The sequence below is a fragment of the Balaenoptera acutorostrata genome, chromosome 3 (genome assembly GCF_949987535.1).
Source record: "Balaenoptera acutorostrata chromosome 3, mBalAcu1.1, whole genome shotgun sequence".
In the NCBI taxonomy this organism is placed as follows: domain Eukaryota; kingdom Metazoa; phylum Chordata; class Mammalia; order Artiodactyla; family Balaenopteridae; genus Balaenoptera; species Balaenoptera acutorostrata.
This window is the reverse complement of record NC_080066.1, coordinates 155,670,443-155,696,799: the sequence shown is the minus strand read 5'-3', so window position 1 is coordinate 155,696,799 and position 26,357 is coordinate 155,670,443. Positions and strand designations below refer to the sequence as shown.

The 26,357-nt window shown below is 51.3% G+C and overlaps 2 protein-coding genes across 5 annotated transcripts in view; both read left to right on the top strand.

Moving 5' to 3' along the window:
- SPTLC2 (serine palmitoyltransferase long chain base subunit 2) overlaps positions 1 to 5,253 on the top strand; it is a 127,594-nt gene extending 122,341 nt beyond the window's left edge. Inside the window, exon 12 of the mRNA XM_007184536.3 lies at positions 102 to 5,253. Coding sequence (XP_007184598.1) covers positions 102 to 221 — 120 coding nt within the window. The 3' untranslated portion in view covers positions 222 to 5,253. The remainder of the gene's footprint in view (positions 1 to 101) is intronic.
- Positions 5,254 to 10,223: 4,970 nt separating this feature from the next.
- On the top strand, positions 10,224 to 25,518 carry ISM2 (isthmin 2). Of its 4 annotated transcripts, XM_057543145.1 has the most exons (6): positions 10,224 to 10,355; positions 17,084 to 17,326; positions 18,689 to 19,058; positions 20,420 to 20,560; positions 20,818 to 20,901; positions 22,183 to 25,518. In XM_057543145.1, the coding sequence occupies exons 1-6, from the start codon at positions 10,224 to 10,226 to the stop codon at positions 22,698 to 22,700; spliced, it is 1,488 nt and encodes a 495-aa protein (XP_057399128.1). In that variant the 3' UTR covers positions 22,701 to 25,518. The 4 variants fall into 4 exon arrangements, with proteins under 4 accessions (XP_057399128.1, XP_057399132.1, XP_057399129.1 ...); XM_057543149.1 differs by lacking the exon at positions 17,084 to 17,326; XM_057543146.1 differs by lacking the exon at positions 20,420 to 20,560.
- Positions 25,519 to 26,357: the final 839 nt, after the last annotated feature.

Genomic DNA, 26,357 nt, shown 5'->3' with positions numbered 1-26,357 from the left:
ACCACAGGATAATCTTGCCATGATTGTTTTTAGAAAAATGAAGCACCAAGTGTGTCTTCCTCCTCCTGGCTCTCACCTCTGCTCTGTCTTGTATATTTTAGGCTTTAAAGGAGATAGATGAAGTCGGGGACCTATTGCACCTGAAGTATTCCCGTCATCGGTCAGTACCTCTGTTGGACAGGCCCTTTGATGAGACTACATATGAAGAAACAGAAGACTGAGCCTTTTGGTGCTCCCCTAAAGGAACTCTCCCTCACCCAGGAGAGTGTGTGGCCTTTCCAGTCCAGTTGCAGGAACCACACTTCTTGTGCAAGAGATTTCCTCAACTACTGATGGCGGCCACCTCCACTCTAAATGATATTTTGTAAATAGTGAAAAACTGCTTCACATCCTTCCTTTGCTACATCACCTTTAAAAAAAGAGGTGACTCACTTTGCGTTTTTGTCCATTAAAAAAATGTTTTATTTTATAACTATTCTACTTGTGAAATCACACTGACCCTACCCTGTCTCTGGCTAACCACGCAGGCCATTTTCCTCTCACAGACGTGGGCCCATCCAAAGCTCCTGCTGGCCCTGGCACTACAGCCTCGAGACTCACCTGGCCCTCCTTCCTGGGGAGCAAGTGCCTTCCACTTACTTCCGGTCCAGATCTCAGAGGTGGCCAGCCTTGGAATCCTTGTTTAACCAGTCACGTAATCACCCAAAGCGTTTTAATGTGTCTTAAGTTTAGCCATTTAAGAAAAGTAGTAAACACTAACATTGCTGAAACTCCCCCTCATTGTATATCCCTCCCTGGCCAGGAGCCTCCAAGGCTTGGTCTTATTCCATTTTGTTCTGGTCACCAGATGATATCTTACTTCACCATCAAATGTTTCTTCGTAGTGGTCACCATCTGAGGGTATGTCCAGTTTCTGGGTTCTTCCCAAGCTGGAATCTAACACTCCCACCCCCTGGTTAAAACACTTAAATGGTTTTAAAAGCACCCACATCCCATCCCCTGTTTAAAACACTTAAATGGTTTTAAAAGCACCCACATCCTACCCTGGTCAGACCTCGGTGCTGAAGCCGACTCACACCTCACTCTTCTGTGTACAAAGCTGCTCCACAGAGTGATAGGCCCTCCTGCTCGGGTGAGAGGGCAGGGGTGGTGGGGAAAGGGTTGACTGCTCCTTGTAGAATGTCTGTGGTTTCCTTCTTACTGCTTTCTACTTTTCAAAATTATGACAGCCAAAAAAAAAAAAAAAAAAATTATGACAGCGTCTGCCTGGGTTTGGGTCCATGTTAGGATTTCAACTGATAAAGGAGAATGTTGGTAAATCCTCCGCTCAGAAATCATTTGTCATGTTCCTAATATAAGGATTAAAGTTTATTAACTTACCCTTTTTAGAAGATGACCCATTTAAATATCACTCTGAGTGCTATTTCTCTTTTATTCTTGATGTCCTAATGCAGTTCTAACCTGGCATCTGGGGCTTTGAGGGGCTCCATCTCCTTCCATTACCCCTTATTTTTTCCCTGAGAAATTCTGAACACTTATTTTGACTCTGTTTGCATACCAAGTAAGGGGATTTCTTTCAGCGAGCTTTATACTGCTTGACCAAAGAGCAAATCTGAAAATCACCATGTTAAAGTTCTTACTTTCTTCTGTTGACCAAAGCTTAAGTGAAGAGAACTTTTGACTGTTTTTATACCCAAGATCAGCTTGTCTTTTAGTAGCCATCAAGTATTATAGGGGAAGGATTGGGAACAGAATGGAAAAACATTGTGTGAAAGTAGTTTTGTACATCTCTCTTTTTGAAATCACTCCTTTTATTTGTAAAAATTTTCAGTCCAAATTCTCCTGGGCATCTTGTCATCAGCTGTGGTATTTTTGTGCAGATACATGTAGTGGAGGATGTAAGCAATGCTATTGTTTGTGAAGTTTTGTTTTCATGTCTTAAGTTATCTTTGGTCACTCTCAGCATCTGAGAGCCTTAAGCCCTTGAAATATTCCAAGGTTTTATTTTAATTTTTTAAAGAATAGAAAAAAGTGAAAAGAACCAAGTAGAGATGCAGGGACTGCATTTAGCATGTACAAGTTGAAGTAAAAAAGATTGTGGTAACTAAGTAATTAGTCCTGTAAAATAAAATACATTACTAACCTTTCCTGCACATCTAGGTCCTCACCATAGAACCCCATTAGAACCAGGGAGCTTTTGCCACTGCAGTTACTATTTGGTGATGTAGGGTTTGCAGAAGTCACAAACTTAAAGCAATGAACTTAATGGCCAGTCTTTTATTTTGGCTTGCATGAAGTCACTGCAACTTAAAATGTCAGTTAATATGGGCATTTAAATATATATATATATCACTTTGCTATGCAGTTATTTCAGGATAAATGCAGTTAAGTTACAGATTTATTTTGAAGAGAGAAAACTCCTGTGATCTCTCTAGGACCTCTACTTTCTAGAGGACAAAACATTACACACACTGGTTGTCTCTTCTTGAAACTGTAATATAAATCTAGGGTCCAGTCATATCACAAATATCATTACTTAACCAAGCACTTGGGGAAACACAAGTGTATATAAATACTGTCATTGGGAATGAGTAGAAATCTGGGACAAATAAGTATTGTTTAGTACATGGTTTAACACAGCCTACTTCAAGAGTCTGATGGGATTCAAGCAGGCATCAGCTAACCATTACTACCAAGGCTGATCATCAGAGTTAGTTGATAGAGGTGTGACTAATCCTTATTACTTTTTCTTATCCCTCTTTTTATTTAGCTTTGTCTTCATTTCAGGTTTATACGACCTTTTTCTGCAGATCGCATCAGAAACCAGGAAGTTTATAACTAGGGCACATCAAAATCACACCCAAAGAATGGATCAAGTGGCAGTGGGAGAGGCAGATTCTCCTCCCATCTTTATTTTAAAAGCCTTACCATAGAATATGGCGTACGTTCTAGAGCATTGAAAGAGAATGTTCAGGGGCAGGGTCTTTGAAGCACTAAACTTTTCACTTTGCTTTGTAAAATTTTTTCCCTTTAAAAAAACATTCTGGTCTCCAGAGCCCAGAGTACTGTTTGCTTGTTTGAAGAACTTCTCGTCACTATCTTAAACTTCCGTGATAGGGTGAGGATTTCAAATAGTCAGACACCCCTCTTCCTCATGTAGTAATGGAAGGTGAACAGAAATAACCCAACACAACTACTAAGGGCTGCATGTTTGCCTGATGCCCTTTCAGAGGCCAAGGCCCTATTTCTTCCCCCATGTGCCTCTTTCCAAATTGATGAGGATCTCTGGCCCCTTGTCATACTGGATTGGGCAGCAGCACTTCTAGTCATAGGCAGTGAAGAAAGAGAATTTGGGTTCTTGTTTTGTATGAATTTGTGGCAAAACCACCTAGAAAAGGTTAAATACAATTGACTATCTCCTGGTTCTCTCTCTCTCTCTCTCTCTCTTTTTTTTTTGGCTGTGCCACGGGTCATGCAAGATCCTAGTTCCCCGACCACGGATCAAACCGCGCCCCCTGCAGTGGAAGCGTGGCGTCTTAACCACTGAACTGCCAGGGAGGTCCCTCCTGGTTCTCTTGTATAAAGAATTGCTGTGCCCTAATTCCCAGGGTGTCTTTCCTGGTGTTCTAGGTAAGCCAGAATAGGTTTTAATCTGTCCTTGCTATAACCCATGTGGTTAGAAAAAATGGGAAAGTTGTGGTTTTCCTTCTGTCCACTTTCATGAAGGTCAAGAACTGTTGAGCACTTCACGCAGGTAAAATCATCTTAGCCCAAAGGAGTTATGAAGGGGGAGTTACGAAAATCAAAGGATTCTTCTTGGCTGTTGAGCAGCTGTTTGCTTAATCCGTTAAGCCAGTTAATTAAAACACCTTCCACGTAAAGAAAAGCTTGTCCATTCTCTCTTCAGCTTTATCCACATGAAATGCAGTGTTCATGCTCCTAGCCATTTGCCATGTGCCCAGATAGCTGGGTTAGAAGGCTGGCTTCCTCCCTTATCATACAGAGGAAATGCCAGGACTAGCCAGTGATCCCTTTGCTTTTAATGTGTAGTAAATGCTGTTGCCCCTTTTGTCATTTCTAGTGACTTCTGTTTTCTAAGCACCTTTTGCTATAGATTGAGCCTTTTCTAGGGAGGAAACCGAAGGGGCTAGCTCGAGCCCTTATCGGAATTGTTTATTCTAATGTCTCTGCTGAGTCTGAGGTATCACATTCCCAGTCATCCTTGGGACTGACTTGGGGAAGCTGTGGGCAAGGTCTTATTTACTGTGTAGTACACATGATAAATGGCCTTATAAACGGCTTTTTTGTGGTATGATGAGTTTATTAAACCGACCATAAAGAATTCAGTGGCTCTTAAACTGCCTTTACTGTGTTTTTAATGAAGCACACCCAAAGCTCTGTTCTTTTGCAGCAGCTATGGGGAGGTTGAATGAAAGGTAAAAATTAGAGCAGTGCCCTGATGTGCCAAGTGTCCTGCCTTGTTGCTGTCTGCGTGGATAGTGGATCCTTCCATACAAGGAGCCTTGAGCCCACTCAGTGTCTGCTTTTTCCAACACAGTTCCCGAGTTTCTTGTGCAAAGCTTTGTCATTTGGCCCAGGCCTTCCAAGGAAGTGTGGGACATATCACTGACTAGGGTGGAGTGGTGACTTGTCTTCACCCTTGATGTTAGGTCTTGTTACCTCAGTGGTGTTCATGGTTGGAACGATAAAAAGCATCCTTGATGGTTCTTCACAGGATACTAGTGAGATCACCACGTCAGCCAGCATGCCCACAGTCTTGATGATCCCTCTCGGGATAAAGGTAGCTAACATTAAGAGAAGGGGGAAAGAGATAAAATAAGAATAGAGAAATAGCTTATGGAGAGCCGAGATCTTATTTTGTTGGCCCATGTTTTTTCATTCCTGTAAACTGGAATTTGCAAGAGGTGCTGTGATAACCCTTCCCCAGTCCTGTAATGCTCGTATAATCTAAGAAAGAGAAGGGGAAATATAAATAAAACTTTTTAAAATTTAGTATTGTGTTAAAATGTCACTCTCTCCCTTACCCACACCCGCCCCCCGTCTCCCTTTTTTGCCAGATGATTTTTCGTTGCTGTTGTTGTTGGATGACTGTCAAGCTATAAATGATGGGTTGAGGGAGGTGTATCCATTTTGAGAGTGCCTGTTAAGAGCTGAAGGGGAACTACTTGAGATGACTTAAGAATCATCCCATGAAATTTATTGTTTTGCTCCAATAAAATACTCTGAAAGCTGTATCTGCCTTTATTCATTAAACCAATAAATACTGAGTGCTGTTTCCATGCCAGGCACTGCACTGAGCATTACCAATAACAGCAGCAAACAAAGTTATGGTTCCTACTTTTGTAAACAAATAGGCACATGAACCATATATATCGTGTTAGAAACTGCTAAGTGCCATGAAGGAAAGGTAAAGAGCCTGATAAGATTGGAACCAGTGTCTGGTTTAGACAGAGGTGATACAGGAAACTTTTCTAAGGATTGGAGGATCTGAAAGAGTGTGGTTGATGCTCGCAAGAACGGTGAAGTGGGGCTCACTAGGAGGCGGTAGAGGCTGCCGCACCGGGTGACTTTATCTTACACACCAGGGAAAACCAGTGAAAAGTTGTAAGCATTGAAAAAAAAATACCCATTTGGGACTTTGCTGGTGGCGCAGTGGTTAAGAATCCGCCTGCCAATGCAGGGGACACGGGTTTGAGCCCTGGTCCGGGAGGATCCCACATGCCGCGGAGCAGCTAAGCCTGTGCGCCACAACTACTGAGCCTGCACTCTAGAGCCCACGAGCCACAACTACTGAGCCCGCGTGCCTAGAGCCCATGCTCCACAACAAGAGGAGCCACCGCAATGAGAAGCCTGTGCACCACAACGAAGAGTAGCCCCTGCTCGCCACAACTAGAGAAAGGCCATGCGCAGCAACAAAGACCCAACGCAGCCAAAAATAAATAAGATAAATTTTTAAAAATTAAAAAAAAACCCATTAGCATGCTTTTTTGTATACAATGAAAAGTTGATAAAATTTATGTGGAAATGCAAAGGACCTAGAATAGTCAAAACAATTTTGTAAAGAAACTTATACTACCTGATTTCAAAACTTTGCACAAAGCTACAGTAACCAAGACTGCAACTGGCATTAGATTAGTCATATAGAACAATAAAACAGAATAGGGAGTCCAGAAATAGACCCACATGTGTATGGTTAGCTGATTTTTGACAAAAGTGCCAAGTTAATTCAATGGGGAAAGGACTTTCAAGCTTACATCACATACCACAGTTGACTCAAAACAAATCATAGATCTGAGCGTAAAAAATAAAAAAATATGAAACTTCTTGGAGAAACTATAAAAGAAAATCGGTGATTTTGGGTTGGGTGGCAATGATTTCTTCAGACACAAAAAGCATGACTGAAAAAAACTGATAAACTGGACTTCATCAAAATGGAAATTTCAGAAGACTTAATGTAGTTTGCAGACTGGGATAAAATGTCCACAGTACATATATCTGACAAAGGCTCTCTATTTAGAATATATAAAGAATCCTTAAAGCTCAATAAGACAAGATTATTAAATTAAAAATTGGCAAAAGATTTGAACAGACACTTCACAAAAGGAAGTATACTAATGGCCAATAAACACATGCAAAAATGCTCAATATCATTGGTCATTAAGGAAAGGCCAATTAAAATTGCAATAAGATTCTACTACTCACCCACCCTCTAGAATGGCTAAATATAAAAAGAATTACAATACCAAGTGTTGACAAAGGTGGGAATGCAAAATGGTACAGCCGTTGGAGAAAACAATTTGGCAGGTTTTTGACAGCAATTTCACCCAAGAGAAGTGAAAGCATGTCCACAAGAGAATTGGCACTTGAATATTCATAGCTCCTTTATTCATAATAGCCCCAAACTGGAAACAATCCAAATGCTATCATAGTTAATGGGAAAAGAAGCAGAATGGTCATATGATGAACACTACTCAGCTGTGAAAAGGAACAAATTACTGACACCTACAACTAGATGGATGAACCTCAAAACCATGCTCAAAGAAAGAAGCCAAACAAAAGAATACATGAATGTGACTGCACTGATAACAAACTTCTAAAACGGCAGGACTAACCTATGATGACAGAGTGGAGAAGTGCTTACCAGGAGCCAAGGGTAGGGAGGTAGGGATTAACTGTACAAAGGGACTGTTAAAAGATAATTTTCAAAAACGAATAAAATCATGACTCTTACAGATGTAAAAACGAAAGATGTCATTTAACTCATTAATGAGAAAACTGTTAAGGGTATTACAGCCAATTCAAAGGAGATATTGAAAAACAGAAACTTTATAGATCAGGAACACTGAAGTGAATGTACAAATGAAGACAAAACTGATTTCTTCCACACTGGGGGAGGGAGGTCAATCGAACCTCCACAGAACAGGACAGAATTTGCATTTATATAGACAAGAAGTATTTTGCTTTGCTATTAGTTACCTACAACCTACAAAGTTGTAAAACAGCCCCAAGACAATGAAAGACTAGAATCAGATAACTCAAAAGGATGCATTGTATGTAGACAATGCATTACTTTCCACTGAAGCATATTTATTTTTCCTGCAGTGCACAGAAGGATATTGGAGTGATGAGAAATTTCTAAATCATGATGGTGGTGGTGGTTACCTGGATGTATACATTTGTCAAAACGCATTGAACTGTAAAATTAAAATAGGTGTGTTTATTGTATGTAAATTATATCTCAATAAAGTTGATTGAAAAAAGAAAAGAATAACCAACAGCATTTGAGAGTAGAGAGTAGAGAGTAGAGAGTGAGAACGAGTAGATACAGCAGGACTAATCGGGAGACTATTATAGCTGTCCAGGTAATGGGGAGAGGGGCTCCCATTAGCGGTAGTTACTGACTTGGAGACAGATACACATGAATGAATGAATTCCTTATTTTCAAACTCCATGTTTAATCTGTGGGAAGGTTCAAAAGTTTGATGAAAAGACAAAATATTCGACTGGATGTGAAAATAGTTTTACAAAAAAAAAGAAAAATCCTAAAAAACAACACAGTGGCCTCACATTTAGTAAAAGCAATATGGCGTAGCAGGTTGCTCAAATGCTAGGTTTCTTTGGGCTAATATTTGAGTGTTTACCATGTACCAGGCATCTTATTAGGCTGAACCACATGAAATTGCCAACATTTGACCCTTTTGACCCAAAAGCGGCAACTTCCTGTAGTTCATCCTAATATAAGTCCTTAGATTCTTATTTACTCCTCACACCTGTGAGGTGGGTAGCCCCTCCCTACACCCCAGACTTTTACAGATGACAAAAGCACCCACCAAGGGGTCAAAGAATTTGCCCAATAATATCATCTTCTTAGTAAATGATAGAAGCAAGGTTCAAACCCCTGTGGCAGACTCCAGACAGGCATTGTAACTAACCCCTGTGATGCACTATTCAAAACACTGCAGAAGGATTTCCCTGGTGGTGCAGTGGTTAAGAATCCGCCCGCCAATGCCGGGGACATGGGTTCAAGCCCTGGTCCGGGAAGATTCCACATGCTGCGGAACAACTAAGCCCGTGCGCCACAACTACTGAGCCTGTGCTCTAGAGCCCGCGAGGGGGAGCCCTGTGCCACAACTACTGAAGACCACGCGCCTAGAGCCTGTGCTCTACAACAAGAGAAGCCACCGCAATGAGAAGCCCGCACACTGCAACAAAAAGTAGGCCCCTCTCGACGCAACTAGAGAAAAGCCCGCACGCAGCAACGAAGACCCAATGCAGCCAAAAATAAATAAATTTAGTTTTTAAAAAAAGACAATTGCAGAGTCCTGGGCAGTGCTGTTGGGGATAGGAGTGGTTTCTCAGAAATGTGCCCAGTCTCCTAAGAGTTTCTAAGGCTAAACCCAGATCCCAAATTTTACCCTATGGCCAGGTTTCTGGCATCCTTCCCAGCACCTCCAGGGATCTGCTGTCCCTGCCCAGAAACCAGGCAGCCTTTGTGTTCCTCCATATGGCCCCTGGGTAGGCATCTTCCTAATAATGCCTCTGACTGCTCCTCACCTACCTGTCCAAACCCCACCGCACCTGCCCTGTGTCACGGAGCTCACAGTCCCCAACAGCCCCCAGCCATGAAAAGCGTCACTGCCACTCATAGTTCCTGATCATTATCATAAGCTGAGGTTTTATTTCATGACTGCACGCCCTACACGGGAGGATCCCTGCACGAGTGTCCCTCTGGAGGGAGTGGGTGGCCCCACTGTTTTACCCAGGATGAAACTAGGTGACACCCAATGGCAGGGCAGGATCTTCTGACCACTCCTTCAAATGTGGCTAGCTGCTGTCCTGGGACTTTATCCTCACATCTGAGTCTCAGCTCTCTCCTGGCTCTTGAAGTGCTGAACACCGGGGGGAAATTGGGTGCAGAGTGGCAGGTGTTTTTTTCGAGTCTCCACCTCCAGCAGGGGAGCTGGAAGAGCCTTGGGGGAGTTACTTCCAGGCCTTCCTCCCCAAGCCAACCTACCTGGGTGCACATTTGCCCAAGAGCTGAAGGCTCCCGCGTTGGGCTGCGGCGTGTCCCTCGCCTGCGAGGCTCTGGCGGTCGGTGAGCCCCGGCGTCGCCCTCAGGACCCCTCAGCAGTCGCACAGCTGGACTGGAGAGCGCCGGCAGGCGGGCTGCGACTTTCCCCGAACAGGAATTCGCTTGGGGCTGCGCCGGCGACAGCGGCGGGCACTCAGGGCGGGGAGGCGGCCAGATCAAAGGGAGCCGCCCGCTGGGCCGAGACTTGTCCGGGAGCGCGAGGGGCCACCCCTCCGGGGAGGGCGGGGGACATCCCGGGCGCCGACCCGAGAGCAGCCGGGGCGCCCACACCGGGCCAGGGAGAGAGAGAGAAGAGAGAAGAGAGAGAGAAGAGGGAGGGAGAGAGAGAGAGAGAGAAAAGAGAGAGAAGAGAGAAGAGAGAGAGAGGAGAGAGAGAAGACAGAGGAGCGAGAAGACAGAGAGAGAAAGAGAGAGGAGAGCCGCGCGCCCCCGCCCCGCGCGCCCCCGCGGCCGCCGCAGCTCCCCTCGCGAGCCCTGAGCGCTGGCGCGGCCGGGCCTGCTCCGCCGTCCCAGCGCTCCCGCCCCCGGAGGAGGCGAGGCCCGGCGTCAACAGACTCGCCCGAGCGGGCCGGGAGGCGCGAAGGCGCCGGGCGGAGCAGCCTCGGAGAGGATGCCTCGACTTCCTGGCCGCGCGGCGCTCCCCCTCTGCGTGGTGCTGCTGACCGCGCTGTTGGCCGCGGTGCGAGGGCTCCCCCTGCGGAAGCCGCGGGGCCCCGGCTGGAGCCACGTGAGGCTGGCGGAGGTGAGCGGCGGGGCGCGGGCTGCGGCGCGCTGGGTCCCTGCTCCCCCGGCCCCCAGCTCTGGCCGCGCGGGGAGCAGGACCGGGACGCGAGTGGCGGCCCCCGAGCGCGAGGGGCGGGACCGGCCCGGACGTCGGCGGGCACCGGACGGTGGCCAGGTGCGCCGGACCTGCGGGAAACACCCCCGGGCTGTGAAGCAGGTCAGCCTGGGGAGAAGCGTCACTTCTGTGCTGAGTGAGGTGCGCAGACACCCTGTAGCCGCCCGGCTTCCTTTCCCTTCCGCCCGCCGCCTCCCCGCGGCTGCCTCGCCCTGAGCGAAACTCTCCTGCAGCCATGCGGTTCAGGTGCGCGCTCCGAGAGGAGTCCGGAGGATGCTCGCGGACCGCAGCGCTTTGCGGAGCGGCGGGCGGGTGTTGCTGAGGTTCCAGCGGTCAAGTGAGCCCCTGGTGCAGCCTCTTCAATCAAATCTTCAAAGGATCTGGGTCCTTTGGGGTGTGAATTGAGAGAAGGTGAGGTAGTAAGTGGGGGCCTCCAACTTGCTGGGTGGGACCTTTATATCATTAGGTACTTGAACAAGTAGAAGAGGTCGGTAAGAGGTAGAGGAGCGCTTTCTGGGGATGGGGAGAGGCTGTGAGTGGGCTTTTGCGGGCGACTGAAGACAGAGGAGTGAGACCAAGAGTAGTTTAGACACGAAGAGAAATCACCGTCTGTCAAAACCCGCGTCTCCCGTCGCCAGGGGTTAACAGTCCAGCCGTTCCCTCCTGGACCACAGCGGACACAGCCCCATGGGGACAAAGCCCGCCAGACTTGTTCCAGGGTTCGCAGGAGCAGGCCTCTGTGGCAGGGGGTCCTGGCCTCTCAGTGCACGGAGCAATTCTAGGAGGAGGCCAGAGTGGCTCTTCTCATTTTCCAGATGAGGACACTCAGGGCCCGAGGCGGGTGCAGGAGAGCAGTGAAGTGAGCGAGAGCCCCAGCTTGGGGCCCTGTCAGTGCCCAGGCTGCTGAGGCCCTCCAGAGGCAACGGGAAGAAAGCACATCCCCTGCATTTTAGGGGGGGGGGGTCTCTGTGGACCCTTGTTTGTCCATCTTTTTTTCATGACTGCCCTCCCTCCTAAGGAGATTTTTAGACTCTATTTGTTCTAAGTGCCTCCCCCATGAAATTTTAATACCACAGATATGCTCTCTATTCATGCACTAAGGCCCTTTGGAGTGTTACAAACCATTGTATTGCAATAATACTTAGATTTTTTTGCCTCCTCCTCCGAGATCTAATTTTTGCCCCTGTTGAGAGTACATCCTGTAGACCAGGGGTTCTCAACCTCCGCCCTACCATCATCTTGGGGTTATACAATTCTTTGTTGTGAGTTGTAACATCGTAGGATGTTTAGCAGCATCTCTGGCCTCTACCCACTAGATGCCTGTAGCACCCAGTGCCCAACAGAGCCAGATGTTATTCCCTGTGGGATACCCCCTCTTCCTGCCCGTTGTTGGGAGCCACGGCTGAAGACAAATCCAGAGGAACTGAACAGCCTCTGGCCAGTCCACTTCCTCAGTGGAGATGACAATGGAAATAAAATTAATTGAATTGGCATTTTTTTCTACTCATTTGGCATAAATACTTTTTTACTTACTCCTTTGATTGTAATTATTTTTAATATGTTTGCCCCTTGACTATGAACTTTGTTCTCCCTCCAGACCATTCTTCTCGCTCTGAGAGGTCAGAACCACTGGAAAGCTGGTTGAGGGAGAGAAGGAAGGTCAGGAACTGGGGCCTGGAGGCTTGGCTGCTCAGTGGTCCCAGGCAAGTCCCAGCCTCACTGGATCTCAGTCTCCTAATCGTCCCTGCCCTTCTCACCTCACTTGGTTGTTACGAGGATCAACGGGAAGGATGGATATGAAAAGCAGAGCATCCTGTCCTAGTGTTTTGTTCATTCGACACATTCTGCACCCCAGAGTGGCAGGCAATGAACCAGAAAGTGCTGCCCGTGCCTGGAGCTGGCAAAGCACAAGGGTTAAGAGCAGATTCTCTAGCCAGATCATCTGCCTCAAAACCTGCTCTGCCAGCCCCCTGTGTAACCCTGAGCAAGTTCCTTCACCTCTCGGATCCTTGGCTGCCTCCTCTAGGAAGTGAGGGTGATACTGGTACCTCGTGGTTGTGAGGATTCATTGGGTCAGTACCTGCAGGGTGATCGACAGCACTGGCTTCATAGTTCATGGGGCCCAGTGCAGAATGAAAATGTGGGGTCTCTAAGCATTTCAAGATGGCAACAGCAGAGCAATAAACCCGGTGCAGCGTGCTGTACAAGTGCACAGGTCACGCAGCATGAAGCCAGCCCTGGTGCTTGGAGGGTGTGCTCTGAGGTAGGTCTCCCTCCCAGGCCAGGATGGGCTGGGTTAGAACAGCGCACACCAGTGAGGAGGGTGACGTCCAGCCCCATTCCTCCGCCGGCGGTCCTCTGGCCTGTCTGGAGAGGCAACTGCCTTTGAATGGTGGGGCTCCAGCACCCCCGGGAAGCCGAGGTGACAGTGTGTGCAGCCGGGCTCTGTAGGGATGCGCCCGGGCCTCAGCAGTGGCTGCGGGGAGGAGAGGTGCTGGACTGCACCTGGCAACTGGATTTGATTATCCAGAACAAGTTTCTGACCCCTGGGAGGAGGCAGAGGGGAGAAGGGAGAGTGGGGGGACTGTGAGGGGAGCTGAAGCAGGTTAGCAGGCAAAGCTCAAGCAATGCAGTAAGGGTTTGTGGGTAAGGGGGGCTCTTATGTTAACTGGAAACACATGGGTCAGGGCTGCCCTGCCAAGCCTGGGAGCATATGCGTGGGCCCGTGTGTGTGTGTGTGTGTGTGTGTGTGTGTGTGTGTGTGTGTGAGAGAGAGAGAGAGAGAGAATGAATGGTGGGGACATATCTTGGTGTATATCTATATATCTCATGTTTATCTGGGTAATGACACCATCCCCAAAAGAATGGAGCTGTGTATGTGTACACGTGTGAAACTCCACATGTAAGCATAAAAGATGTGGGAGGTGGTCCCGTGGGATAGGGCAGGTGTTCTTAAACAGGCCGGAGCCTCAGAATTTGCTTCAGAATGTCATGGAAATACACCGCCCAAAGATCTGCATCAGTAGTGGAGGGGGACGGTCTTCAGACGAAATAAGATGTAAAGAACCAACACCGTGCTGGTGAGAGGGGTGCTGCCCGCTCTCTCTCTGAGAACTATCTGTCACCACCTCTAGGTAACACTCACTGCATGTGCCAGGCGCCGTTCTAACTCAACAGCCCTATGAGACAGGGATGGCCGGCCCTTTCCCTAATTTACAGGAGGAGAAACTAAGGCAGATTAAGCAACCTGCCCACGGTCATACAGCCAGGAGGGGTCCAAGTTGGGGTTTGATCCCAGGTGATGTGGCCTCCAGCCTGCACTCGTTACCACCACCTTCAGGGGCCAGACAAGAAGATGAAAACCAAAGTGCTTTTTGAAGGCAGAGGGGGTTGCGCTTGAGGGGTTATTGGCCTGTCTGCGCAGGCGCGTGTGCACCGATGCCTGGGCATTGAGATCCGGCAGAGCTCAGTTTGAACCTAAGCTCCCATAGTGTAACCTGTGAGACCGTATGTAAATCCCTTCCCCTCTCTGAGCCTCCACAGCCTCATCGTTAACACACAGATAGTCACACTCACCCCTCATGACTGCTGGCGTTCATTCAATCACTCAGCAATGATTTACTGAGTGCCTGTAGCGTGCCCGGCACTGTGCTAGGCATGCGATACAGCGTGAACAAAGCAGACAAACATTTCTACCTGCATGGAGCTTACACCCTAGCTGGAGTAAGTGTCCGAAGGTATGTAAAGGGCCTGGTCCAGGCATAATACGGAAGATGCGCTCAGACAGTGCTTACGCGTCAGGGCTCTGAGTGGTCTGCCCACATCCCTGCAGGCCTCACTTCCAGTTGCCTGAGGGCTTTTGCTGGCACTAGGGCCTGCTCTGAGCTGTGCACGGCCAGCCCGAAGCGCCTGGAGTGCCCATCTTCTCCCCCACCCAGCCTCCCTCAACCGATGACTGATGGCATAACTGAGGCGCCCAGTGGGATGCACTCCAGTTGTGCACCGTGGTCACTGGCTTCATGGAGCATTCTTTATTAGCTGCCTCCCTTCCCTGACTTGCTCCTCCACTCCCTGCTGGTGTCTCCAGGGATCACCTTCCAAAGGAACCACTTGCCCTTGAATCTTTGTCTCAGGGTTGGCTTCTCAGGGAACCCAAACTAAGATCAGATGTCCCCTTCCGCTCTGGGGAGTTCCCCAGGGGCTGACACATAGGGCAGGAGGCTCCAAGAGAGGAAGGGTGGTGTGTGTGGCTGTGATGTTGAGCCAGGGCTTTCTATGGTCTCTGCTCATCGTCTGGTCCGATTGGGCACCAGGGTGGGGAGGGCTGGAAACGGACACTTTGAATGCCTGCTTGGTACCAGCTCTGTCCCATCACTGTCTCCATTTTACAGATGAGGACGCTCACAGAGGTTATGTTGCCTGCCAGGGTCCCACAGGTCAGAAGCCAGGCCACCACTGGCATTCAGACCCAGGCAGCCTGACTCTAGAGCAGGGTTTCTTAACTGCAGCACTGTTGACATTCTGGGCTGGATAATCCTTGCTGTGAGGTTGTGCTATGTATGCATTGTAAGATTTCTGGTTTCTACCCACTAGATGCCGGTAGCACCCACTTCCCCGCCCCAGCTGTGACAACTACAAATGTCATTGCCAAATGTCCGCAGATGAAACCTGGTGTTTATGCCCAGGAGGCTGGGGTGTCTAAATCAGCCAGAAAGGCTACAGACCCTGAACTCCTGCTGCCCCAAGTCTGCCTGTTTCTGTGCCCAGAGGCTGCAGACAGAGGAACTGCTGAGCAAAGTCGCGGGGACAGTTAGGGCTTCCGTGGAATTATGGGCGGGAACTGCTAGGAAGGTGGCATCTGGGGATGCTCCAGGCCTCCAGGATTGGCCAGAGAAGGGGGTTGGGTTGTTCCATTGCTCATCTATCCATCTTCTGCTCATCCGTCCTGGCTATCTGGACCAGAACACTTTCACTCATCGAGAGACTCTGGGCCCCGGTTGAGATGGGCCCACGGCTGCCCTGGGACCAGGTGTTTAGTGCAGGAGCCTTGTTTCTTTTGGTTCTGTTTTTTGTTTTGTTTTGTTTTTTTGGCTGCGCCACATGGCATGCGGGATCTTAGTTCCCTGACCAGGGATTGAACCCGTGCTCCCTGTAGTGGAAGCATGGAGTCTTAACCACTGGACCACCAGGGAAGTCCCAGTGCAGGAGCCTTGGAGCCAGGCCTCTGGGGACCACAGAAGGAGGGGGTCAAAGGGGAGAGACATGAGAAACAAGACTGATTCAGCCCCTGATTTGTGAAGTAGACTCTCAGTGCTCTCACCTTCAGTGTTGGAGCATGATGTTTAAGAGTGTGAGCTCTGGCTGCCTGGTTCAAATCCTGGTTCTAACAGTAAATGTCTGTGTGACCTCAGGCAAGTTACCTGCCTTTTCTGTGCCTTAGTTTTCATGATCAAAATGGAGATGACAGCTAGCCCTTACCTCTGAGGGTTGTTGGGAGGATGAAACGAGTGATTTAAGTGTTTAGAATAGTGCCTGGCACACAGTGGATGCTGTGGAAATGTTTGATAAATAAAATTCTGACAATCCTTCCAGGTAGGAATTATTATTCTCATTTTGTTGATGGGAAATCATCACATTGAATGAGCAAGTAAGAAGGAGAGCTGGGATTTGAACCCAAGCTGATCTGACTCTCCAGACTCTTGTTTTTCAGCCGTACCACACTGCCCGAGGTATTAGGTGGGAGGTGAGGTCCAGTCTGTGGCCTGGGTGAGGCAGGGTCCACAGGCCCCTGGCCCCTGAGGCTCACAGGGCAGCTCTGGACAGGGCTCTCTCTGCCCTGGTGTAGAGACCTGGGCAATGGCTACAGCCTGGAGGTAGGTGCTGACCCAGTGCTCCACTGTCTGAGCAGGGAAGGCCAGAGCAAGAGTCAGAGACATCCAGGATCTGCTTTCACTTACTATTTGAGCTGCATCAAGGACGGTCCCAGTGTGGACCTCATGGCACTGGCTGGTGGAAGGAATTAACTGGCAGACAGACGGCCACACAAGCAGCCTGGAATAAGAAAAGGGGCCGGGCCCCAGGTGAGCAGGCGGAAGGTCAAGGATGCCAAGAAATACAGCCCCCGCACGGATGGCTTGGGAAGGCCAGGTGGCAGGGCAGTGTGCTGAGGGGAAGGGCCTGGGCCTGCTGCCCACGGCCCTGTCGGCCTTCCTGAGCCTTCCTTCCCTGACGTGGGAGGGCCTGGGTGTCTGTCCTCTGACAAGGGCCCTGGGGGATTCTGAGGCAAGTGTCTGCAAACTGCACTTTGGAACCACCGCCTTAAACATCTCACTTCCCCTCTGGGCCTCAGTTTGTTCATCTGTGAAATGAGCAGGTTGGGTTATGTTTCTTCCATGTGTAGAACCTGATTTGAGCCCTCCTTCTCGTGCCTCATGCTGGCATCATTTGCCCGAGCGCTTTGGGGACGCAGTCCACCCTCTGAGGTGGTAAAGCAGACATGTTTGGATACACAGTCGCAAGGCGAGTTTGTGACCTGGTCTGCCCCCAGGGCTCCCGAATCTCCCCCTGCTCCCGCCCCCCACCAGCCTTTTCCGGGTTCGCATGGGCCCTGACCTCAGGCACCTCTCCCTCAGGTCTCGGCCTCCCCAGACCCCAGCTCTCCTAGAGAAGAAGAGGAGACCACTCTGCTCTCCAGAGCCCGCCTCCAGGCAGGGCTGCGCCGACACAGACGCTGGGCTCTCACTGAGCCAGCAGCCCTGACCCTGGACGAGACCTCCTTGCCCGGGACCCTGGAGGACGCTCCCTTGCTGCTGGAGCTGCAGAAGCTGCCGGGATTGGCCAACACAGACTTGAGTGCCCCAAACCCCAATATCCAGGTGAGAGCTCCAGGGGGGCCGTGGGCCCAGTGGACACCTGGAGAGAAGCTGAGCTGAAGAGCTCAGCTCTGAGGTTAGGCGTCCCATCCGGTATTGCTTGGAGGGCAGGGGTCCTGTGCAGGTCGGAGAAGGTGACAGCCCCCGCCCTGCCTGTGGAGCAGTGGGAGGTGGAGGTGCTCCCCCCTCTCTAGCTGCAGACCGTGAGCAAGTCCTGTGGCTCTCTGAGCCTCCGTTTCCTAGACCATAGCAAGGGGCAAACAGCACCAACCCGGCAGGGCTGTCATGAGGACCAAACGAGCAGAGAATGTTTTGTGAGCTGCAGGAGATTCCTGGAATATGGGGAGAGGTCTAGTAGAAAGGCTGACGGTCTGATCATCCCCCAGGCCCAGCCCTTACTGCAGGCTCCTGGCGAAGGACGGGGTGGGCTGGTGGGGCGGTGGCCTGCCCACCAGAGGGGCTTTATGGGAGAGAAAACTAGAGGGGTTGGTGGAATTCCAGTTTACATACTCCGCCGTCAGTCCCGAATCCCTAATGACAATAATTCCTGCATTTTGTGTACCATCTATAACTTACAAAACACTTTCACCAAAAGAGAAAAAAGGTCACAAAAATATAGAACACACAACATTCTAAAGTTGTTTAAAAGTGTGTGTGTGTGTATGTGTGTGTGTGTGTCTATATATCTAAACTTGGAAGGTTAATCACCAAAATGTTACCTTTCAGAGATGGAATATGGGTGACTTCCATTTTCTTCTTTATATTTTGCTTGTTCTTTTCCCCAGATTTTGTTCTGTGACCTCATATCACTTTGTAATAGCCAAAAGTGATGTTTTTAAAGTTCACTTTCACATAAATGGTTTCACGTTACTTATTTCCTGTCCACAATGTAGTGGGCGAGAGCCCTCCCCAGGGCTGTTGTGGGGATCTGCTGTCATTTGGCCTCATTTTCCGGCCCTGGAACGAGGAAATGGAGGTTCAGGGCGGTCAGTGGCCCCAGCAGCTGGGCAGCCTGTGGGCTGGTGGAGCCAGAATTCAAACCCAGCTTTTCTTAAATGAGTGGGTCTCCACCCTGGCACATGTTAGGACCACTATGCCTGGCCCTACCTCACACCAGTTAAATCCGTGTCTGGGGTGGGGTCAGGGGGTCAGGAATCTCCAGCAGATTCTGATGCACAGCCAGGTCTTAGACTGTGACCCTGTGTGCCTGGGGAGACCAAGAAGGTGAACCAAAAGAATGGGCTGGTTTGGAGAAAAGGTTGGGCCTCTCCCCCGGCCCCTGCCCCCAGGCTTGTCATCTCCCCTGCCTTTGGAGTCTGGCTCTGAGCCCTCCCTCACTGGCCGGGTGTGTCTGTACCTCTGCAGGTGACCATCGAAGTGGTGGAGGACCCCCAGGCTGAGGTGGAGATGGACCTGCTGGCTGAGCCTAACAATCTCTGGTCCCAGGGTGCCCCCAGCTGGCTGCCTGCCAAGGAACTCTTCTGGCCCCTATTCTGGGGCTACCTGGAGGGCGAGGAAGGGAGGCCCAGCCTCAAGGGCAGAGCCCCAGGGGAAGAGGAGGAAGAGGAAGAGGAGGATTACCCTCCAGAGTACAGTGAGAGTGAGGACCAAGAGGACAGCGATGGGGAAGACGATGACGCCGACCAGGAGCGTGGGTTCAGTGGGGCCGCAGGAGGCTGGGAGCAGGGCTGGCTGCACCCCGGGGACCGGGCCTTCAAGGAGCCTGAGAGCTACGGTGAGCTCCCCCGTCCTGACATCCCCAGCCCTGGAGGTCCTGAGTGGAAATGGGGGTGAGAGCTTCCGGGGCAGGGGCAGCTGAGGAGAGGCCTGGAGCTTAGGCCTGTACAGACACCATCATCAGCCAAGCATTACCCATAGCTTGCAAAGTTTGTTTGTTTGTTTTTCAAACATTTGACCCTCACAACAGCCCTGAAATCCCCTAAGCAGAACAGACATTTGTTAATAATATATATATTCATATCTGTTTCCAACAAATTAAGAAATATTATAAATCCCACCACTCACAACTGACCTCATCTTCAGATTGTGTGAGTTTGAATCCTGGGTCTGCTGCTTACCAGCTGAGTGACCTTGGGCAAGTTAACCTCTCTGGGCCTCAGTTCCTTCTTCTCTAAAATGGAGATGGGCACAACCCTGACTGCGTAGAATTGGGTGTAGAGAGTAGTAAGTGAGTTAATACTTTTAAAGTGCCAGTGCATAGTAAACAAAGTATTGGCTATTACTTTTTTTTTTAGAAAACAACGTAACAACATAGACTATTCAGAAAATATCACCTAAAGCCTGCCCCCCACCCCATGACAGGCATTTTTTTTTTGCACATTGCAGTTTCAATTTTCCCTGCGTACAGACATGTTTCACACACAGTTATAGCACTTCTCCTCAGAGCCCTGGTGTCTCATCGTTGGTTCAGACTAAGTCGTAGCAGGCTTTTTCCATTTCACCAAAGTCATGTAAGCTAACAGGCAGAATTTTCATGACTTTCAGCTTTTCTTCCATTGATTTTCCTTAAACACTTGGAACCAGCCTGTCAGGCGTGCCTGGGAAGCGAGGAGAGAGCTGGGTGTGTGTGTCAGTACTTTGGGGGTTCCACAGAGAGCCCTGGGTTTCAGGCCCGCGCAGCCAAAGGCCTGTGGGTGCTGTCGTGGTGCATTTTGGGTCCCTCAGACCAGGACGTGGAGAGCAGGGACATTCTTTAATACCCCCAGTGCCAGGGAAGTATTGTCACCCTTGGTTTTGATTGACATAAAAACTGTAGCTCAGAGATGTAGGGGGACTTGCCCAAGGTCCCCTGAGCAGTGGTCAGGTGGCCTCCAGGTAGCTTTACCTCTTCGTTGCTGTGTGGGCACAGAGTGGGTGGCTGGGAGTTGTGACACCTCCTGCATTTGCCGGGTGTTCACTGCACAGGGGTACCCAGATGAGCAGACGAGTGGGGCTGAAATTCAGCCCATGCTCTGTCCGCTAGGGGCGTCCTGGCCCGGGCCGTATCCTCCCGAGGAAGGGGTGCCTTCTGCTAATTCGCACCAAGGCACCCCATGGGCTCTGCTCCCTCACCCCTGGCTCCCTGCCTTGACCCAGACTCTGAGCTTCAAGAGGAATGGAGCCCCTGGTCTCCCTGCAGTGGGAGCTGCGGCAGCGGCAGCCAGCAGAGGACTCGGCCCTGTGGCTACGCCTGCACTGCCACCGAGTCCCGTGCCTGCGACCTGCCCCCCTGTCCTGGTGAGACGAGCCCCAGCTCCTGCAGAGGGAGCGGCTTACACGCTGGACTTGGTCCCCTGGGAATGTGGGCGTGTAAGCCTTGTATAGGGTGGGCTTGGGAGAGGGGAGGCAGGAGGATCACACACACGGTGGTCCTGCCCCGTGCCAGGCCTGTCCCAGATGCTGCGGGCACCGAGAGCCTAGCGAGGGCTGGGCTCCCGTCGGGAGCACAGAGGTGCCCTGCGGCACCACCAGCCTGGCCTCCTCTCTTCCCAAAGGCGCTGAGGACAAGGACCCCTCGGGCCTCCCCAGTGAGGGGTGGCGGCCCCTGGCCCACAATGCTACGGACATGCTCAGCCCAGGTCAGTGGGGGGCTAGGCCCTGCCCCTGGGGGTTTGGGGGAAACCTCTCTCGGGGGGGTGGAGCCTCACTGCACAGGCAGGAATCTTGCCTCCATCCACTGAGGCGGAGAGTACACCTTCCAGGTGGAAGGTTAGCCTCCCCGGCAAGGGGACCGCAACATTTCCAAGCCCCCTAGCCAGGCCCATTGGCCTTTCCCAGCCTGATATTCCTGCTGGGAAGAAGGTCTTGAGGGGAGCCCAGAGCTTGGAGATCATCTAGTGGGGCGTACGCTCCCTGGCAGCAGGATAGGATGGGGACATTCTGGCTTCCACTCCTTGGGCACTCTTGGAGGCTCTTGTCTGGGGAGCAGTTGCCCTCAAAAACAGGTCAGGGTCCAGAGCTCCAGGACTGCTCCTTCCGGCAGCTTGGAGCGGGCCGTGCTTTCCCCAGCACGCTCCACATCTGTGTCTCTTGCACCCCACAAGGAGGCAGGCAGCTGCCGACAGCCCCCTTGCAGATGGGTCCTATGCTCAACGCCGCAGAAGCTCACTGAGCGGGGAGGGTGCACCCAGCCCTGTGTGGGGCAGGGGATTCCCAGAAGACCAAGCCCAGTCCCTGCCCTCAAGGGGCTCCGGTCTTCGAGGGAAAGACACACACAACCAGCTTAGGTACAGCACTGCCAAGTGGGCCCAAGGGTCTGCAGCAAAGAGGGAGGAGCAGTTCGTGCTGGGTGGCCAGGGTCAGAGGCCACATTTTCCAAGGTAGGGAGAGGGGAGGAGGGCAGCATAGACAGAGGGGTCACAGGGGGCCCAGAAAGACAGAGTGAGCCTGAGAAAGGCAAAGTTAAGAACAAGAATGGGCCAGTGGTGAAAACAGTGAAACATTTTCTTACCAGGAGGCTAAAACTGCTGTCCCTGCCCCCACCCACCCCAGCTCGTTCCCCACGATCCCAGGACCTCTCCCGCCATCCAGCATCTAAAGGGACAAGGCCTAGCTCAGCAGAGGGCCTGTAGGCCCCTCCTCCAGCCCCTTGGCCAACGTCCATTCGGCCACGGCCTGTTGCTTCAGCTTGCCTGGGTGGTGTGTGGTTGCCCTTATCTGTCAACAGTGGCAGCCAGGTCAGACTGCCCCCAGCTCTGCCCCAGGTGGGTCCTTCCCCTCCTGCCCCTACGGCCCTACCAAGCCACAGCTTTGCACCAGCTGAGGCCTAGGCCTTCCCCCTCCGTGCCTTGGCCCTTGACCAGTCCCCCCCACCCCAGGGGCTGACCGGTCCCCTTCCCACGCTCCCCTGCCCTCTGCAGATGTGGACAGCTGTGAGAAGTGGCTGAACTGCAAGAGTGACTTCCTAGCCAAGTACCTGAGCCAGGTGCTGCGGGACCTGCCCAGCTGCCCGTGTGCGTACCCGCTGGAGGCCGTGTCCAGCGCCGTGAGCCTGCAGGACGAGCACCAGGGCCGCAGCTTCCGGTGGAGGGACGCCAGCGGCCCACGCGAGCGCCTGGACGTGTACCAGCCCACGGCCCGCTTCTGCCTGCGCTCTCTGCTGTCCGGGGAGAGCAGCACGCTGGCCGCCCAGCACTGCTGCTACGACGCGGGCAGCCGGCTGCTGACCCGAGGCAAGGGTGCCGGCGCGCCCGACCTCGTCAGCACCGACTTCTCGCCCGAGCTGCACTTCAAGGTGGACACGCTGCCCTGGATCCTGTGTAAGGGGGACTGGAGCCGCTACCACGCCGTGCGGCCCCCGAACAATGGCCGGGCCTGCACGGACAACCCCCCCGAGGAGGAATACCTGGCGCAGTTGCAGGAGGCCAAGGAGTTCTAATGAGGGCTGCTGTGCTGGAGAACTTTCCTCGTGGGCCGCTCACCCTGCCTGGCCCAGACCTGGTGAGGCCAGTCTGGTGCCTCGAGCCCTCTGCCTTTGAACCTGAGGCGGGGAGGTCAGCACCCCAGGTGTCGGTGTGGGGTTGGGGAGAAGGTTGAAGCGTGTATAAGGCCCAGGGTGAGAGGAGGGAGCTCAGCTCCCAAGGCCCCCGGGGCTGCCGGGAGATGCGTATCTGTGGCAGCCTTACCTCTTGCCCGCTGGGAGGCTCTGTCGCAGCCTGGACACCCATTGTCCTCCCTCTCCCTCTGTGCTCAGGTGTGCGCCGGGCTCTCCACACACCCTGATTCCCGGGACCTGCGGTGAGTCACTTAGAGCCCCAGCCCTGAGGGCCAGTCTCGTCGTCCCGGCCCGCGGGCCAGCGGCCAGCCAGCCCTGGGCCAGCAGCCCTCCTTAGGGCTGAGCAGTCGCACGTGGCCCGCTTGCCCACCCCCGCTGGGAGGGTTAACCTCAGCCCCGAGCTGCCTTTCGTTGGACACCACTTTAGTCTAGGGCTGAAGGCCATCAGTGGGACCATAAGTGGATAGACAGGCCGTGGCAGCCAAGACAAGGCAGGATCCAGGTGCAGAACGGATCAATGAACTCTGGTCCCTTTCTTTGTCCAGCTCACCTCTGTTCTGTCCAGGTTGTAGAAATGTGTGGGGCTGGGAGTTCACAGCGCCCTGAATGAGCACAGCGGCCAGGCTTGGGGTGGGTTCAGAACCAGCCCAGAAGGATGTGTCATGTGCAGGGTGAGCTGGTAAATCAGCTCTCCCGGGGGGGGTGGCAGGGGGACAGCCCCAATTTATAGCATTTGGGCAATTTCTGTGGTGTAAACGTTCCCTCCATGGCCCACTTCAAGCTCCCAAGGTGATGTTGCTGAATGCACTGAGCTCAGGGTTGGGAAGAGATGCGTATGATCAGCTCTCCCAGCACACCTCGTGCCCCTTCCCTGCCTCTCCTCACCCCCCTTCTCCCCCTCCCCTCTGCAACCACACTTTCTTGCCTTCTGTGGGGTTGAAATGCTGATATCCCAACTGTCTCTGTTCATAAAAGCCTCCAAGTGTAGGGAACTTCAGTCCTAGCGCCTAGGCAGCTGCCCTGAAACTCTCTGGGAACCTCAGCAATAAAGCACTTTATTTTCAAATTCTGTCTGATGAAGCATTTGGAGCCCCAGCAGAGCAGAGGGGTGTACGGAGCCCTTGCTTGCAGTCCCAGCCAAGCTCCCCTGGGCTGCGTTTGTGATTACCTAACCCTGCTGGGCAGGCAGAGCTCCGGGGTGCAGAGTTTAGTTTAGACTAAACATCAGATAGGTTATCTTTACTCAAACTCGTGAAGGGTTACCTGGGAGGCAGGGAAGAGCTAGCAGGACCTTAGGGGCACATTCACTCCAAGTCCTTTGGTCAGATAGATCAATTGCACTTACACCAGAGGAAGTGACCCCCACTTCCCCAAGCAACTTGCTGCAAGGGGATCCGACGCGAGTTGTCCCAAGAACTACACCTATGAGAGAGGTGGACCCGCCCTACCTTAGTTGGTACCCTTACCACACACTCCACTGTCACTTCTGGCATTTGGGGAAGTCACATCAGGAAGCAGAATGAGACAAGGTGTGTTCAGAGTCACTACCTGGAGGAACTCAGAGAGCCATATATTTCCAATTACATCACACCTAGAGGGAGGTTTATTAGTCTGGTCCTGGATCACCGTCTAGCAGCACTCTGGGGCAACTAGAATATTACAGGGTCAGAGAGGCCAGGATCTCAGGTCACTAGGTGGGAGCCAAGTTCCCTTCCCTGTCTCTTGTCTGGGGAATTCAATACGATTAGCACAGGAATGTTTTAATTATGTTTTAGCTGAAACTTAAAAAAAATAAATAACAAGATAGAGATATCCCAGAGTCTGTTTTCACAGGAAACTAATTCCCCTCCTTTCTAACATAATTTACCTTGACACTTAAACACACTGTCTAAATTTAATCTATACCTAATGCTTTGTCTATTACCCAAACTGAACTTAACCAGCCCCATTTTTAATCTAAGTGACATGCTAAATTGCTACCACGTCAGGCCACAGATGAGAGAAACTAAAGAAAAGGGAGCTGGAAAGGAGCCTTGAAGGGGCTGGGGCATTGATCAGCTATAAAATGGTGTTTATTCAAACTGTACAAAGGAGAAAGAGATGCTGTGCAGGTGGCTGCCGGCTTAGGGGACACCTGTGTGTGAGGAGAAAGCGTCACAGAGGGGTCACTGACCCTGTTAAAGGGAGGATTTCAGGAGCCGCTGGTATCAGAGCCAGGAGAGGCCCATGAAATCAGAGAGGACCCTCCGCCGCTCTGGTCCAGTGTAGGCCGTCCTGGCTCACCTGGCTATTCTTCCCATCCTGGACACCAGGAGCCATCCGTGGCTATGCATCCAGCACGAACCCCACGGCTGTTTCTAACTTAGCTGCCCCGGCCACCTGGATGTTTTTGCCCCATTTTTCCTCCTCTGGGTTACCTCGTAAAAGGTTCTAGGCTACGCAAGACTGGTCACGTTGAGAGCTTCCCTGGTGGCCCAGTGGTTAAGAATCCACCTGCCAATGCAGGGGACACGGGTTTGATCCCTGGTCCGGGAAGATCCCATATGCCATGGAGCAGCTAAGCCCGTGTGCCACAACTACTGAGCCTGCACTCTAGAGCCCACAAGCCACAACTACTGAGCCCGTGTGCCACAACTACTGAAGCCCGCACACCTGGAGCCTGTGCTCTGCAACAAGCCACCGCAATGAAAAGCCCACGCACCGCAACGAAGGGTAGCCCCTACCCGTCGCAACTAGAGAAAGCCGGCACGCAGCAACGAAAACCCAACGCAGCCAAAAATAAATTAAAAAAAAAAAAGACTGGTCACATTGAATTCTTACTAGGGTTTAAAACAACCAACAGTACAAACCTGCCGGATCCTGCTGGCCTCCCTCGTCTCTTGGAAGACAGGATGTCTCAGATCCTTTGTCTCATTGTTCACAAGAGGGACCCAGATGTGCTTCTTTGTCTCCTCTATTACAATTAGATTTTCTTAACATGTTGAAGTGCTTCTCAAAATCCACCCCTGGTATCAATATCACCTGGGATATTAAAATGTAAGCTCACAGGCCACACCCCACACCCACTAAGAGTATCTAGGGGTGGAGTCCACTTTCCTGCATTTAACAGGTTCCCCTCAGGTGGTTCTTAGTTGAGGAGAACCCTTGGCCTAAGATTTGCAATTTGGCCAATTAACCAGATTTTCAAAAGATCAATTCCTGCTCACGGGAAAACGTGCGGGCTTGGGAGCCCAGAAGTCAGCAGGTAACGTCACTAGGGGCCAGAGCTTCTACATCCATCTCTAATGCTCTTATAGGTACCTATTATACTACCCATTTTACACATGAGGAAATTTGCCCAATTTGTTAGCAAGTGACACATTTACAATTCAAACCCAAGTCCAAAGTTCTGTTTTTAGCTCTGTCATTCTGCTTTTTAGGCTCCGCTGGCTAACCAAAATGTTATCAGTGAAATGGAAGTGGTGAAAATTGGAACAGCCGTCAGTACTGGGGATGTGAATGTTACCGAGCTGTCATATAACAGGAACTTTGCCTGGTGCT

What these genes read in the sequence shown, in the direction of transcription:
- ISM2 (XM_057543145.1), top strand. Translation starts at nt 10,224, where the DNA reads ATGCCTCGACTTCCTGGCCGCGCGGCGCTCCCCCTCTGCGTGGTGCTG. An exon ending in CAAGGAGCCTGAGAGCTACG is followed by an intron (nt 19,059 to 20,419) that starts GTGAGCTCCCCC and finishes GCCTTGACCCAG; the next exon opens with ACTCTGAGCTTCAAGAGGAA. An exon ending in TACGGACATGCTCAGCCCAG is followed by an intron (nt 20,902 to 22,182) that starts GTCAGTGGGGGG and finishes TGCCCTCTGCAG; the next exon opens with ATGTGGACAGCTGTGAGAAG.